Source organism: Struthio camelus, chromosome 1, assembly GCF_040807025.1.
Source record: "Struthio camelus isolate bStrCam1 chromosome 1, bStrCam1.hap1, whole genome shotgun sequence".
Lineage (NCBI taxonomy): Eukaryota > Metazoa > Chordata > Aves > Struthioniformes > Struthionidae > Struthio > Struthio camelus.
Genome location: NC_090942.1, coordinates 219,996,698 through 220,013,111, shown reverse-complemented (window position 1 = coordinate 220,013,111; position 16,414 = coordinate 219,996,698). Strand labels below are relative to the sequence as shown.

The 16,414-nt window shown below is 44.9% G+C and overlaps 1 protein-coding gene across 2 annotated transcripts in view; it reads right to left on the bottom strand.

Annotated features, from left to right (window-relative positions):
* TENM4 (teneurin transmembrane protein 4) overlaps nucleotides 1-16,414 on the bottom strand; it is a 394,575-nt gene that overhangs the window by 18,397 nt on the left and 359,764 nt on the right. For both annotated transcript variants that reach the window (XM_068930642.1, XM_068930643.1), the window contains 3 exons: nucleotides 11,643-11,815; nucleotides 7,769-8,004; nucleotides 1,420-1,716 (listed from right to left, as the gene is read on the bottom strand). In XM_068930642.1, coding sequence (XP_068786743.1) covers nucleotides 1,420-1,716; nucleotides 7,769-8,004; nucleotides 11,643-11,815 — 706 coding nt within the window. The remainder of the gene's footprint in view (nucleotides 1-1,419; nucleotides 1,717-7,768; nucleotides 8,005-11,642; nucleotides 11,816-16,414) is intronic.

Below are 16,414 nucleotides of genomic sequence, written 5' to 3'. Positions count from 1 at the left end.
CAGATTATTTTGCTGGTTTTCAGGCAGAATTATTCTCATCTCTCACAAAGATGGACACAGTTTGGGAGAAGAGTTTGCAGCAACCAACCGGCAGAATCAGGGGACCTGCGAAACTGAGAGATCACTGAGCAACAAAAATGTTGTCAGTCACAACCTGCCCACCTTACAGACTCGTTCATCTCTTCAGCCACTGCTTCACCTTCTCCTTTGCATCTTTTTGGTGTCAGCTCTTTGTGACTTGAATTCTTAGTTTCTTTGCATTGGTATAGCACTTCACCAGTCCAAAGAGCAGGGCAAATGACCTAAATAATCACTGCAGCCATAAGATTAAATAGTTAGAGGCATGCAGTTGCATAGCGCATCAAGTATCCCTAAGTATGAGCAAGTCACAGGAAAAGGTACTCAATGGCTTAAGTTTAGAATGCTCAGTTGTTATAATCAATACCATGCAGCCACCTCTGCCCAAATTCCCTGTGCCAATCGCTTTTATGGACTAAACAAATAAAATTGGTAGAACAACTTAAACAGTGCTTGAAAAGTGCCCCCCGACACCTTCCAATACCCAATTAACTCTGTGCGCCTGCATATCTGCTGTTACTCTCTTACTGCAAACTTCTGCCCACGTGCTTAACCCATTAGTCCTGATTTTTTTGCACACAACAATCCACACAGATTATATAACACAATGTGCAAGTCAATGCTTTTTACCTTTTAAAAGCTATGAAACTGTAGTTTCCTTAAACTGCTTGAGCAATAGGCCCTACACATAACGCAGGAATAAAAAATTCCAGGCCCAGGTATGTAACATACGGATCTATAGGATACTGGGTAATGCAACGATGAATGATAATACCCAGAAGAAATTAAATCTCATACCAGTCTGCAGTGTGCAGACTACAGAAAACGCTGCAAAACGTTCAATGACTGGATTCATGTCTCTGCACTTCTTATTACATGTGTTTCCTATGAAGCAGGAATGGGCCACCTGAAGAAAGCAGGACATCAGACTGTATGGGCTGTTTTCACATGGAAAATCCTACTGGAAATCCCCACTGTTAACTCCTCTGGCTTTACCTGCAGACATATTATATTACAGCTAGCTCAGCAAAGGAATATTGTATTTAAAAAATCAAATATCAAAAGCTTAAAAGCGTTAAGATATGCATTTAGTGTGACTTGGAAAGAATACTGCCCTCTGGGGAACTTTCCATGCTCTCTAGCGGTTTGACACCAAACTTAGTATTCACATGTTAGTGTAGACAGAATACACAGGGGAGGGGTATTGGCCTATAAGGGCCAGTAATCAACCGATATGAAGTAATGCAGCTGCACTGGACTCTTAGGAGTAAAGCCCATTTCCACCAACTGGGAAACTAAGATTGCAGAATTGTCATTACCAAACAATAAGAGAGTGCTTACCTTCTCCAAGTAAGTGTAGCTCCATGATTTCCCATCAGCAAAGATCCTGGATACAATTCTGCCAGATTGATCATACTCCATCCTTTCTGACATAGTGCCCCTTTGAATCCCAGCAATGTGTCCTCCTGGAGAATAAGTCACGTTGACACCATTCAGTCTGCTGCTGGGCGACCACAGACTGGGCCTCCCTGCCTGGTCATAGAGGATGCGGAGCGTGAACTTGCGGTGGTCGTCATAGATTTTCTCTGTCCTGGTCACACGATCGAAGTCAAGGGACAACAGGTTTCTATTGTGAACCTAGAGGAGGGAGATGGAGAATTAGGAAGCCGTACATGGTTTAAGTTACAAAGATTATTTCACCAAACACCTCTGTAGATCACTCTGAACACTATCCAGGCATTCATTGCCTCTGGATAAGATTTTCAAAGCAAAGCGTTGGTCTAACTCTGCTTCTGTTGACTTCAGCGAGGAAAGAGGCAGCAAAACAGAAGGTATTTTTGAAAACATCACCGTGCTTAAGGAATATTGCCCATATCCCAAACCTAGGCTGAGGACTACTACAACAGATGTGACAGAGACCTAGATGAAGATATAATAGCAAATTGTTGCAGGGAATACTTGCAAGGTGTTCTGCTTATTACACCTGGATATACGAGTCTTTTGCTTTGATGGAAGTAAAAAAATAAGACTTTTCGGAAAAAAAGATGGGTGTTGTGTCAACACAGTTGGAAAGAAGAGATTTTCCCTGAGTTTGCTCAACATACTGCATGCACTGGAGGTGAAGTCTTTCACCGAAGACGAAATATGCAGGCCTTGACCACTGTAGATGTTACAGAGAGCAGGAACTTTTCTGTGAGAGCTGGAGTTTTAGCTTCATTGTCCTGGGGTTATTCTCTGTTGGATATTTACACTCCTGTTACCTCCACTGCCTCTGCATTTCCAGAGATCAAAGGTTTCTACTTCAAAGGTAGGAGCAGAGATATTTGATTCAGAGATTGTAGTGCACAGCATTACAAAGAGGAACTGATAGTACAACTTACGTTTAGTCACATGTGTAAGGAGACTTATAAAACAGCTTGACCACAGTACCCGAGCACTGTGCATGGACAAAAAAAAAAAAACATATTCCCAGTTTGAGCTTGCCAGTGAAGACAGCTAGTTTGCCATCCCTTGGCTAGTTGCCAAGTTTGGCACTTGTCAACCTTTTTCAGTTGGTGAACCTCTGATTTCCAGAAAGGTGCAAACTCTTCATCTTCTCAGAGGAACTTCAAACAACAGACTTGCTTTTTTGGTTCCTGTTAAGAGCCCTTCAGCTGTGGTCAATAAATCACCGTTTTCAGACTGCTGCAGGATCTTCAGACTGCAAGTTAAAAACACAGTCCTACCCTGTTCTGGGTAAAACCGACACTCCTGAATTGAGCACTGGTCTCAGCTTTGTTCCAGCTTTGCTCTCAATCATTACTTTAGGGTGTATGATTGTATTCCCACCACTTCTGTTTTGAGATATGTGGAAGTACCTGAGAGTGAAACAGCAAGGAAGGAGAGAAATGATGTGGCAGAGTCAGTGGAGAAGGGGTGTGTTGTATGCCCTGTCAGCACTGGAGGTACGTCGGGGGGGAAATGCAGGAGGACCGCTTTTGTGTGTTGTGGGCAGACATCGGTGGTGAAACCTGGAGAACTGCGACACCGCAGAGTCAAAAGTCAAAAGGAGTCTCGGGAGCCGAGGTCAGAAGAGGGCTGAGGTCAGAAGAAGCAAAAACATGCCTGAGAAATGTGGGACTGAACTGAGGGTATGCATGGCCAGTAGAGAAAGAAGGAATTAGTGCTAGATGATACAAGCATAAAGATGATGTAAGAGGAGGCAAGTGCAAAGAGGATCTTCAGCATATGCATAACAAAGGTAAAAGGCAGGTATGACTCAAGGAAAGAAACAGTTAGCACGGAAAGATAGATAACGCTCAATCTAAATATGTAGCAGAGTTTAAAATATCATGTAAATATGTAAATGGATAATGGGAGAAAGAGGAAATCAGCTAAAAGCCCGATGTAACAAGCAAGCAGGGAAATAATTAAAAAGGTTTCAAAACTCTTAAGTACAGATGCACATATGTAACCAACAGAGCAATTTGATATCTTGTAGGTGCTTATTGCTATAAATACAGAAACAGAAGCAGTAATTGCATGCAATTTTTTTTTTTTTCCAGGAAGGAATAACGACTCTGCCTTCGATCTATTCACAGAGCATATCCAGCCCAGCAGCTGCAGCTTCCTCTGCTGCTGGGGTCTGCCAAGAGAGCTGGAAAGAGCTCGTCCAGGACTGGGACAGTAATCCAGGCTGAATGAGGCCTCTCCGATCCAGAAGCCAACAGCAGTGCCATTCACCGTGCTGGAAGGACCAAATAACAAGTCCCTGGATAGCTCTTAAGCTCAGTCCAAATCTCTGTATCCCATTATTGGTGCCCTAAGTCATTCCACCTTCCCCACTCTCTGGCAAGGGACTTCTGCTGGACTGCTTGGAACCAGCCTCTCTTTTTATGATGTGTTTTCTCCTGCTCTCCCAGTGAAATCTCCCTTCTCTCTGAGAAGCACTGCAGCGCCTCCAGCCACCTTCCAGGTGACAAACACAGTGAACTGTACACTCCCAGGTAGCATCTGAGCGGAGTGTAAATCTTTTCATCCTTGTTCAAGGACATGCCTTGAATAGGAGAGAATTTCCTGCAGAGGCAGTGACAGGGCTGCAGGCTTCAGTCCAACAAGCAAGTTTTATGGTGAGCAGCTAAATGAGGTGCCATCCTACATCTGAGATCTTTATCCTGGAAAGGACTCTGTAAAGCTCCTGGAAAAGGCTTTTGTCCCTCAGAGCGTTTGACAAGGCCTGCGTTCATTCGGTACAGGACTGAGTCAGGGTAAATTTAAATCCATCGTTCTCAGCGCGTTTGACCTCCCCTCCATAATGTGTGAGAGACTAAATTTAACTCCATATTCTCATACCACAGCAGATCCATTTAATACCTTCGCTTGCTCTAATGCAGGCATTAGAGTTGGAACATGAACACTCCACTCGGTACCATCTCTGATTTCCCCTACATCACCTTCTGCTCTCTTTTGGCTTAAATTATAACAAAACAACACACATTGATCTCCCCGGGTGCACAAGAGTTACAAAACAGAAAATGAAGATTTCTCATGAAAATGCTGTGGCAGCCTCCTGTAGAAGACCACAAACAATACTTCTGCAACGAGACCTACAGGAGTCAATGACATCCCACTGGTAAACAGCTGCTTTCAAAGGCATTTACCCAGTGAATTGCTAGAATTTTCGAGGTGGCCATATCCAGCCCTTAACTCCTTACAGAAATTCAGGAGATGAGGCTGGAATGTCCTCATCAGTCCACACACCAGGAATGGCTAGTGGCATATCCTAGGAGACCTCTCCAATGCCACTGGTTTTGGAGAGTGGCTGGGACAATAGCTGTTGATGCCACTATTCACTTGCTGCTAAAGTCTTGGCAAAAAGGAAGCTAATTACAATAGGAGCTTCCAGGGTTAAATAAATAAAACGGCTGAGCCAGCAGCTCTGTCTCTGTTGGCTGTCCTGTTTCCTCCACTGTCAGAGATTATTTTACATCCTTCTTTATTGAAAAATTCATGTTTGTTAAAAAAAAAAGCAAAAGAAAAGGAGTGCTGCTCTTTGGAGTAGAGTCTACCTAGTGCCATCAGCGCGGATGGAGTCTGTGTGGCTGTTTGTCAACGATGGGCTGAATCTGCAGCCAGTTCATTTACAGAGGCATCTCTGCCGGGTGGATCAGAGCATCACAGCTTTTCCCGGGGCTGTGCAGGACAGGAGGGGAAGGGGCTACTTTAACACACTTGTGTTGCTTTACTGCTACAAACACCCCTTTCCCTTCGTCCACGCAGAAATCCCTGCCTCATGCCTTAGCCCCACTATAAATAAACCCATGCTCACGAGCAAATCCTCTCCCTTGCGTGAAAATGAGTTAGGACGTTTCAGGCAGGTCCCTGACAGTGGACATGTTTCTTCAGTTTGACGCTCCACTGTTGCTCCATGCACAGGAATTCTCCTCCCTGCTACACTGTTCACTATATCATCTTCTAGGGGAGGTCATGGAGGCAGCTGAGAAACTGGCCTCATCCTGATGGGAGCTGGCAAAGCACACGGCAACATGCCGTCACTCCCCGAAGAACTAACACCCTGCAAAGCTGGTAGGAAGAGCCATAACTCGCGAGGCAGGCGGATCCATGTGAGACAATAGAAAACAAGCTTTTTCCCAGGGAAGTCCATCTTTTAGAGTCTCTGGCCAGATCCTCTTCTTCCCATTGCAAAGGCCCCAAGGAGCGATGCACGGCTGCGGTCTCGCTGGGGCACTCTTTCCCCTTGGAGCACCATGGCTTTGCTACTGAGTCACACTAGCAGTGGGGTGAGGCGAGAGAGAGTGTCAATACACTCACATATGGCAGAAAATAATAAAGTTTCCCAAAATGAACAAAAACATGTTCAGCTGAACTTCCCTAAGCTTTTCCCTTGCCAGGAAAAGCGATAATTACTGGTACGAGAGGAGAGGAGAATATGACACACACAGAATATGTTAAACACAGGGCAATCCCCAGGGAGGCAATTAGCACCTTGCTGATTTATGTCTGTGGGGTGCAGATGCTGCCACACAGGTACAGAGAGGCAGCTTAAAACTTCTTGTACGCACTCAGCCACTTTGAACCCCTGAACAGATTCAACAGATTCAGGCCCTGATAGATTCAAAACGTGGATAAATGCCAGCAGGTTTACAGGAACACCAGTAACCAGCCTGAAAACTCATTTTGCAAGTGCTTTTCTGAATGCAGCACAATATAAAACAAAGACACATTCTGCGTTTGAGAGAATCTACTGTGAAGATTGTGGAAGATAAAGCTGACATGGGCAGCTGAGCTGCGGCTAAATGAGTAGAAGCTGCTTTGAACACCAAATAGCTGTGAGACAGCTGCAGATTTCAGAAGTCTGTCTCCTTTCGGAGACAGACTTGTCTGGTAATTTCACTGGTTATTAAAATAGAAAGAAAAACCCAAAGACCAAACAAGAAAGGTGATGCCAGCTGATCTTCAGGCATACAGCAGTTCCCCACGAAGAAGCAGCCTCCAGCTTCACTACTCTTTGCACAGTTTTGCTCCTGATAAGAAGGAAAAAAAAAAAAAAGAAAAAAAGAGCAAGCGTGTGAGGCCATCCACGCAAGAGGAAAGGAGCAACTGATGGGCTGGGGATGCTGAAGAGCAATACCTGGCAAGAGTGAGTGAATACAGACAGGGCACAATTCACACCGAGGCGGCAAGGGGCACACAGCAGGGAAGAGAGAGAGAGATGCAGAGCAAGGACTGGGAAACTCATATTCTGAAACTAGTGCATTAATATTTACTGCAGAGCTTAACTGGGAATAAACAGCTCCAGTCCTTACGCTATGGTGGTGCTACACAGCACTAAGAATTTTCTCAGAGGGTGTGAACTTAACAGGTTCTGAGAAGCCTCCCAGAAACTGCTCTTAAGCTGGCAACGCTGAGAATAGCAAGGTACAGGATGCCTGTGCAGCACTGGCTATTATTACAAGTCACCAGCCTTGCTAGCAGTTAGCAGAAGAATGACAGGCTTATTGAGAAGGATCTTTAAACAGCCCTAACAAGTCTGCAGAGCACTGTGTGGAACAACGTTTTCAAAACACAGCACTCCCAAGCACAGAAAGGATCACACGTTCCTGGAGGAGAGAGCACCACCAGGCTGGAGCCATTTGTAACACTCTACCTTAGGGAACAACTACTATCGCATGGCAATGCCCTGCAACCCCACCTCTTGAACGGGTTCCACAGATTAGCAAGCGTAAGGAACGCAGGAAGTTCTCTGAGGCTGCTCAACGAACACTAACGCTTAGAAAACTTTCTGTACTCAGGTGTATGTTATTGCCAGCAGTGCAAGTACAAAATGCCTACTCTAACTGGAGCCATTTTTTTATGCTTATGTTCTTCCCTTGCAACCTTAAACAGCCTGGCATGGTGGTTAAACCTGCAGTGTCCAGTGGGAGGTCATGCATTCCCAAGCACATGGAGGACTCATAAGGACATGAGCAATACTATCTGTGATGGCTAAGAGTACGTCAGCACATAAGGAGACATAAGGTTATATTTAAGTCATAAAGGTTGTGACAATGAGGATAAACAGCTACTTCTCTGTGCTGCAGCCTCATCTCTATTCCGGTTGTCAGAATCGAGCCCTGTTCCTTTCTGTCCTGAGTCTGGGGACTGATAAAATGGAAAGTTGAGTCCGAAAGTCCTCACTTTTCTCACTTACCCTCAGCCGACGTCCAAAGACAGTGACCTGCCCTCTCGCTTGCTCCTTCCTCTGTCTCCACTCAACCAGGTTGAGGCCATTGTCGATGGGCAGAGTCACATTCCTCTTCCCCACAGTGGGGTTAACGGTACCTGCCAGCAGATGTGGCTCAGTCTGCAGGGCCACCTCCATGCCATTAGCGAGCATCAGTCTGAGAGAGCCATCAGCACCGATGTAGTAGCTGTTTCGGACTTGGTCTGAAGACAGAAAAGAGATTTTTTTCAAATGGATGTCCAGTAATACAACTCCAACCTTTCATTTTGTCCCTCATCTACGCTTCTTACAACACTTTGGATTGTTGTAACCAAACGGACTCAGTCACTCACACCGACTGAAACAGTTATCTCATTGGTGAAAGTCAACCTCTCTTTCACTTTGATGACAGTTGCATTTTCTGTCCCTCAAATTCTTGCAGAAAAAAACGTTACACAGGTTAAAAAAAGCTCCAGTGGAAGAGCTATGCAATACGCTAGTAAACTACAAAGGTTCAAAACTCTTCCTTTAGGCCAGGATAAAGGCCTCCATTAAAAGACTAGGTGGCGAGATAGTTATTCTAAATCACAGCCCTGCTGAAGACTTTCCATATATTCATGTCTTAAAGATCTCAGTTTCACTACACTTCATGATCAAGTGGGGCCACCTACTTCTTTCAGCTTATTCAGTGTCTCACAAGTGACAGGAAATTGCACAGCAAGTTAATGCTAACCAGTTCCCCAAACAAAAGCCAATCCCTTTCACTTGGGAAAGCTTTCAGGAAGTGACTGAAGACTGCGTGTTTGGAGACAGAGCAGAGGCACTAGGCTTCCACATATCTCCCTACATCTGGCCTGCACTAGCTCCTGAAAGATCAGCAGATCCCGAGGCCAGGATTTGGGAGTTCAGGAATGGAAGAGGAGAAGAACTATATCCCTTCCATATCTTTCAGGAACTAGGCAGGCTGAAACTTTGTCCTTTCAAATTCCAGTTATCGTTTCTCTCTGCAGAAAGGAGTTCAAGAAGGGTACGAAAGCATGAGACTTGCTCAGTGCAGACTGGCTGTAAAAGCACATTATGCAAAGATTCCCTTATCTGAAGCTTCTTAAAAGCTGGAAAACGTTACTATTTCTGTCTCCCAGGCTGCCATAAATACCTAATTGTGAATAAAAACATCCATTAAAAATTCATGTCCATTGTTTTTCCATTCTGAGGCAAGCAGGGTTCTGTTTGCTAGTTTTTCTGCCATAGCTCAGCAGGAAATGAGGTTACAGCAAAATTATCATCTCCTGTCTGGCTGAAACAGATCAGCAAAGAGCACAGTTTGGTATAATTGAGAAAGGAAATCTGACACCACTTGATCTCCCTCTTTGTGCATCTGATCCTGCTCCCTTTGTAGCCAAGTGGAGTATTGCCACATTGATCTCACCAGGACCACAATTCAGCTTACTGTATTTAGTTAACCTAGTGATGGTGTGAAATCATTGATAGCATTGGATCTTACCACTGTAAATATACAATGATCCATGGTGTAGATCAAACATACTTTGACTATGCCATTGACTACTTAAGTCAATGGTCTTGTGACATGGGCTTCAGCTGGATCAAGCCCATGGACACTCAGCACTTGATTCTCCATGTGGAGAGAAAGGGGGCAGTCAGCTGCCTGTGCCTCCTTAGTTCTCAGATGCTTGGTCTTGTGACAAAGGGTCAGGAGATCCACTCTAAATCAAATCAGTGAAATGTCTTATGGTATATCCCTCCTTCCTTCATCCTTCACCAGCAGGGGAAAGCTTGAAACTTTCTGTGGCATCCCCTCGATATGTGATGTTCCCTTTGGGTCACTTAAGCACCTCAGAAGAATTACGGTGCATTGGCATATTCCACCCCAGTGGTGTGGTACAGTGTGGGGAACGTAAATCTTCTACTTTCAAGATTTTTCCCAGGAGAAAGCATTTGTCAGGTGCTATGTGAAATCCAGGGGCCATTGCGTTCTGTTTTTCATGCTGATTTGGCTCTGGGGCAGGAGAGAGAGAGATGCATCAGCAGTTCTCATGCAAAGGAAATCTGCGATATGCATTTTCTCTGGAGAATGACCAAGAGGACAAAACGCACAGACCTTTAGAACGGCTCCAGCTCCATCCAATGGAAAAGCAATCAGAAGGCAAATTACATTTCAACTGTGCTCAATCCATCCCTGGGCAACTCCAGTGGCTCTTGAAATTTCAACTGCTACAGTGACGCCATGAACAAACAACTGCCTCAGTTTGGGAATTCACAGTCCCTAATGCTGTGGAAAACCCACCTTCAGCAGGTTCCAGGCCACCCCGGCTACAACATTATCCAGATCTTCATTTTAAGATAAGTGTGCTTTTCAGACCCAAATAATTTCATAATTTTATACTTTTGAAACTAGTTAAACGGTTTGTAACACTGAATGTCCTAATGGCAACAGTGCCCCTTTGCTGGAGGGCAGTACAATGAGATAATTGACCGTGGCACAATTATGTAACTGTGCCTTCGGCTCTGGATGCATAAATCACATCGCAGTCAATTATCTCACTAAAGAGCCCCCAACAGCGGGTTCTACTGCTTAATTAGGCTCTTGAGGTGAAGCCAGCCTTGTATCTGTGCTGTTGCCAGACCTCTTAATGTGAGTGAATTTGGGTTGAGGAGGGGTAGGCTGGATCTGCCTTGCATTCTAAAGTAAAGAATAAAATAGTCATTCTCCTATAGGAATACTGAGTATGGTTGGAAGGGGCTGTTACCCTCTCAGCTGCCCTCTCCAGAGGCAGAAAGGCAGTGGTCAGGCATAGTAGGCACCTTCTTCTACGAAACCCTGATCTTAGTACAGAGAAGGAGAGGGAAATGGATGTCCCAGAGATATGGGAACAAGTGTGACTTTGGAATACGTTGGTCTCACTGCAGCACTTTGTTCCTCACAAGTGGAGTAAAGTTTGGCACCCAATTGCCATGAGGCACAGACTAAGAGCGAGTGAGAGTTAAGGACTGAGAAAAGGAAGGCATTTGCCTGCCCTTTCACTTCCTTTAGGCCCCAGGAACAGAAGTGAGGGTACACACAGACCCAAAGGATATTTTACCCTGGAGATCCAGGTTGGTATGGTTTGCGCACTACAACTTCTGTCCCTGCCAGTATGTCAGCCGCGTTTCCCCCTACTTATTCCTCTTTCCTTTCCCACTTCATCATCTTTTCTTCCGCCTTGTTAATCCTTCGTTAGTCCACCTTATCGTCACTGGCAGAACTGGGCTCATTTTTATAGCAGCTGCAGATCAGTCCCACCAGTGCCACCCTGGCTGCTCACTTCTCCTTCCTCCTTTGTGCCACTTCACGCCACCCCTTTAGTTCAAATGCAGGCCTTTGGGGACAGGGATGGTCGTTTTTCTGGATGCTGCCTTGTGAATGTCTGAACAGTCAGTGAACAAAGAATTGCAGAGATCTCCGGTAACCAGCTGGAAGCCTGTTCCAGTAGGAGAGTAACTCCGTATGTTGGAATCCATTAAGAGGGGGAAGCAAAGGGGTCAGCTGGAAGTGCAGTTAAGATTTATGCAACCTTTTTTGTTATAACAATAATGGTAATGATGATGGGGGACTGTACTGCACGAGGGCTGCACAGCAAGGGAACTGGCTGAGAATAAAGCAGAAAACAGCTGCAGAACAACTGCTGAGCTATGGGATGTGGCTAAGCAGGTGTGACGTTCACGTGTACCAGCATGTGGGGAGCTCTGTGCATTGAGGATGCACGTGACTTTTGGTGCTGAGATTCTCAAGATAATGTCTGTCTCCTGATGGAAAATTCTTCATGTACTGCTTGGTCAGGACAGGGACAGTGGTGCAACTCACCTTGGAGCAGGGTGTAGAAGGCTCCTGATGCTGACAAGTTGGTTGTTATGGTAACATCATCCTTGCTGGAGGTTTCCACCTGGACATGCACAGAGCTGTCGGTGTCGCTGCGGAAGCTGCTCACCTGGCCAGTGGGGAAGGTCACGTTGGTCAGACGGCCAAAGCTGTCATACCTGAAAGGCAGGACAGAGTGAAGTTAGCAGCATGAATAGAGGAGTGGAGTGCTGGAACTGTCCTGCAAAGCAGAGATCATGTCTTGGAAGTCTTCACCGTCAGTTAGGACTGGCTTAACCTTCTTGGCTTTATGAGAAGAGCAAGATTTAGCTGAAGAAAAACAAATGAACAATAGAAAATCACCAGATAAACTTTAGCCTGTATTTTAACATCTTTCTGATACTTATCACCTCCACTGTGCTTCTTTATGATAGAGCAACTTTATTTCCCATTCAGTGTGACTTATGGAAAGGCACTTCTCTGAGCACCTTGTCTAGCAGAACCAAGAGTTTCTGAGGGCTGTCAACTGTTTTGTTTGGCTGTGTCCTGAGCTCTTTAGTAAGCTTAATTTTTTTCTTGTGTATTTTAAAAGTGAATGTTAAGGTAAAGGAAAGGACCTGCCAGATTGGCTACCTCAGGTAGAGAGCTCTCCTGTGCGAACATGGAGTAGAGCCCTAAGCACAGCTGAGACCCCGGCATCTACTCTCGACTGTTCCTAAGACCATCTGGCAGGATTGATTTAAATGTGCAAAAAAGCACTTCAGTTTTCACTCCTACTGAGTCCTTGGCTTTTCCAATGAGAGAGTCAACATAAGCTCCATCTGGGATAGTTTCTGTGATGTGGACACCTGTCTACTAGGACCCAGATGAAATAAATTACATATATGCAGGTCACACAGCAGTTAATGAGCTGGGGTGGGGGGAAGGGGGTTCAATAAAAAGGAGAAGCAGACACCTGTGCCTAGAAATCTCCTGAGTAGACTAGAGGTGGGTACTCAGGCTGAAATCCTCTCAGGACTGGGAAGAGATAAAGTAGGGCAAGCACACCACTCCACCTCCCATTTGTGGCACTGCAAAAGGGGTACCCTTCGGTCACACACTGAGCTAAAAGGAGAGAGCTGCCAAGAGAATACTTTGGGAGCGAGGCTAGGTTTTTCAGGAGGAGTATTTGCTAGCGTAAACCGAAATGAGGAGCTGCGGGAAGTTGTACTGGCTTATCTCCAAAGAGCTGTTGGGTTTTCTAGAAGATAGGCCCTTCAGGGAAGAGATATTTAAGTAGGTAGGGAGAAACAGTAGAAAGAATCCTACCAGCAAAAATGATCAATGACAAACGTTTGACTTTTCCAAGTCTTGGCGACAAGAAAGTACGAGAAAATATGTAATTTGGGCAAAGCTTAATGGTGAGTGAGCAGAGAGGACTCGTACCCCTGCAATAGTCACTGCTGAACCTTTAATGGAGCACAGTGTCCAGTTAAGGGCACCATTCTTCAGAATGATGAAGTAATATAAATGATCTGTTAAGGATAAGGAGCTTAACAACTATGACCTAAGAGGCAAAGCCAGCAAAACTGAAAGCTGAAAAAAAAACCCCAACCCTGAATACTGACAGCTGCTTTAGAACAGAGAAAGCAAAGAAGAGACAACACGCCACCATGACAGCAGTTGTTCTAAAGAGGACTATAATTGATTTCTCATCCTGTGCACTGAGGATGTGACAAAAAGCAGTCAGCTAATTTGAAGTAAGAGAGATCCAGATCGGAGGTTGGGGAACATTTTCCAAACCCAAAGTTGTTTAAGCAGAGGTCACCAGATGGAGCACTTGAAACCCCATTGCTGAATGCTTTTAAGAACAATTGAGAAGAATGTGTCAGAGAGGGTCCAGATGCAGGTGATCCTGCCTCAGAGGGAGTAGATGGTTGAGGTGAGCCCCTAACCCTCCTCTTCAGGATTGCTCTGAGCTGAGGAATAAGAAAACAGATCCCATCTCCTCTAACAACAAAAAACTAGGAAAAGTGCTCCAGAACTGCAACAAAAAAAGAGAGACCCAGGAGTAGCCACTGGACTGGCTCTATGCTATACATAAAAAACCAGACTTGGCTATTCTCTTCTCTTCTCTTTTCTTCAGATATGTACACAGTGCGGGTGTTTCACTTTTGACAATAGACTGACAGTGACTTACTGTGAGGAAAGGTTGGTTGAAAAGATGATTTATGCCCAGGTTTAATATTTAGCATAAACTGATTGGGCAGATGAGCTTGTTAGAAGTCTCTCCAGCCCTTGCATTTTGAGATAGTCACATGAGGCTCTTCTTGCCCACTGGGCAGAGGCTGAAGAATGGTAGAAGAAAGCATTTGGCTCACCACATTGTATCAGCCTATCAGTCATGGAATTATCAGGCATGGAGGACTGCGGACTTGTCCTTTCCTTTCAAGATCTTGGTGATTAATCAGTTACTTGTGAAGTGGAAAAGAAGGACAAAAATAAAAACAGAATAAATTCAGGACTACATTGCAGGAGTTTGGCAGAGACCAGTCAAACCTTTTCCAAGTGGCTAGAAGCACACGGTTTGGATCTACACTGAATCTCCTTGCAAGAGCCAGAACTAAAGTGCACTCAATACTGAGTGCTTTGCTCAGTGTTTGTGGCTGCTCTGTTTGCACCGAGACAGAAAGCATTTTGATTGTACTTTCTGCACAGGCATCTTCTGAAATATGCGAGTCTTAAATTAAAGCATCATAGGAGATATCCTTGTCCCATCTGCTGAAATAGGACACAAGAGACATGATTTAGTCTTTCCCCTGAGTAGAGGGAACTTTGTTATCTCTAAAGGTATGTTATATAACATCACAATTTTTTTCTACAGTGACATCAACAGTCCTATATATAAAGCATAGCCTGAAATGTAAGAGTAGAATCAATCCCAAACGTTCAAAACTTTACAGAAGATGGGATCTGAATTTAGCACATCTGACTTGGTGGTATTAGCAACTGTAAGTGAAGGATCCTGCTACACACACACATATATATATATATGTATATATAAAAAGAGAGAGAATTGCTATAGAAAAAGAGAGAGAGCTGATGAAACTAAGCTTGATTCACCTTCTAAATAATGGCACAAATCTAGATAAGCTGCACTGAAGTCTAGGAGGCGACTTTGGTGTAATATGGGTATGAGTACAAAAAGAGGCAGGTCCATGGATTAGAGGAAGAAAGAGAGCAAAAGGCAGGATGGCAGCATAGAGCTCCTTCATGTGACGGGCATGTAGCTGCTATTTCATTTAAGCGCTGAGTCAACGTCCTCTGAGTCATACGATTTATCCTAATTGAATGACACTCAGCACCTCGCTGAGAGTCAGCACAAAACCTATACTCCATCAGTCCTATGTACGTGCTCCAAATGGAGCCTCACAAAACCTGGGGACATCTGTTTAACACAGCCCCAGATATCAGCAGGCACCCACCTCCTTAAACTCGACTTGATCCCTGGCCACCCAGCTCCACAGCATCCTTATAGATGCTCCTCCAGCCCTCTGCCATCCTCCCAATAGCTGATAAGTAACATCCCTCCATTCCACTCTCTGCAGCCCCAGGCTCCCTCCACCACGCCCTGGACACCTCCTGACATCTATGCTGCTGGCCGCTTGGAGCCACCCAGCTTCCAAGGCACTGACATGAGCCTGCTCACATAACTTCATAGTTTCTCATCTCACCCAACAGGACCAAATGCTGATTTTCTGGTCCTCCAAGATCGTAGGACAATGGGCAAATCCTCTGCCTACTCAACCTGGCTTGGAACAGCATAAAAAAGACGAACAAAGTGCATGATGGTGCCTAGAACTTTGCGCACACATTTTTCTTTTTAAGTCAAACCGAATGAGAACAATAAACATAATTTACATAGTTACATTTTTACAGCTGTACAAAACTCACACGGAGAGAGAGAATTTCATCATGAGCAAGAGCTGCAATTTGGGACTTAGGGTCCCAAGAAGCAAGGCTAATCTTGGGCCAAAACAGTCTGGAATGCTGTGCTGGAATCAGTTTAAGATGTCTGCACATGTACATTAGAGTTTTGGCACCTCCTTAGCCACCAAATTAGCCTGTCAGAGGTAACCCGGACCATCTGTGTTTTCAGTATTCGCTGGGGCTGCTGCACCTCTGCGGAGGAGCGACGCAGGGGCTCTCCAAGCACTCGCTTTGGGGGTGACAGCTCACCTATTCACAGCTGCCTTACGGAGAGAGGAATGTGCGAAAGTAGCGCAACTAGATTGTTAACATTTTTATTATTAGCTATAATTAGCGGCAGATGAAGTGTAAAACACACATGTCCAAACAAAAACTCCTTTTAGCGCTTTGGTGGCAACGCGAAAGGAGGTGCCGGAAGTTAGCTGGAACGGACACACACAGCGCTTTCTTCTTGGCAGGCAGTTCCTCTTTTTTTTTTTTTTGTTTTGCTTAGGACAGGAGCATTTTTCCCTTCTATCTTGAATTAGAGTATATAGCACATACACAATGTCATCTATTACATACCCGCAGTCTCTCAGGACACAACAGCTTGAAGGCTTCTACATTTTATACAGATAATGTGTTTAACAAATTAAACTGCTGACATGGGTGTGTCGGTTCCTTCCAGTCCTGCTTTCAGCCCCATAAAGGCACTTAGATGACAAGTCCTCAGCCTGGAGAGGAAGGCCGAGCGACTGGCTCTTATGCAGCTGCAGGTGTGCCCTGGTATTTGTAGTAAGATAAATCTCTTCTGGTCAACTCATTTCTCA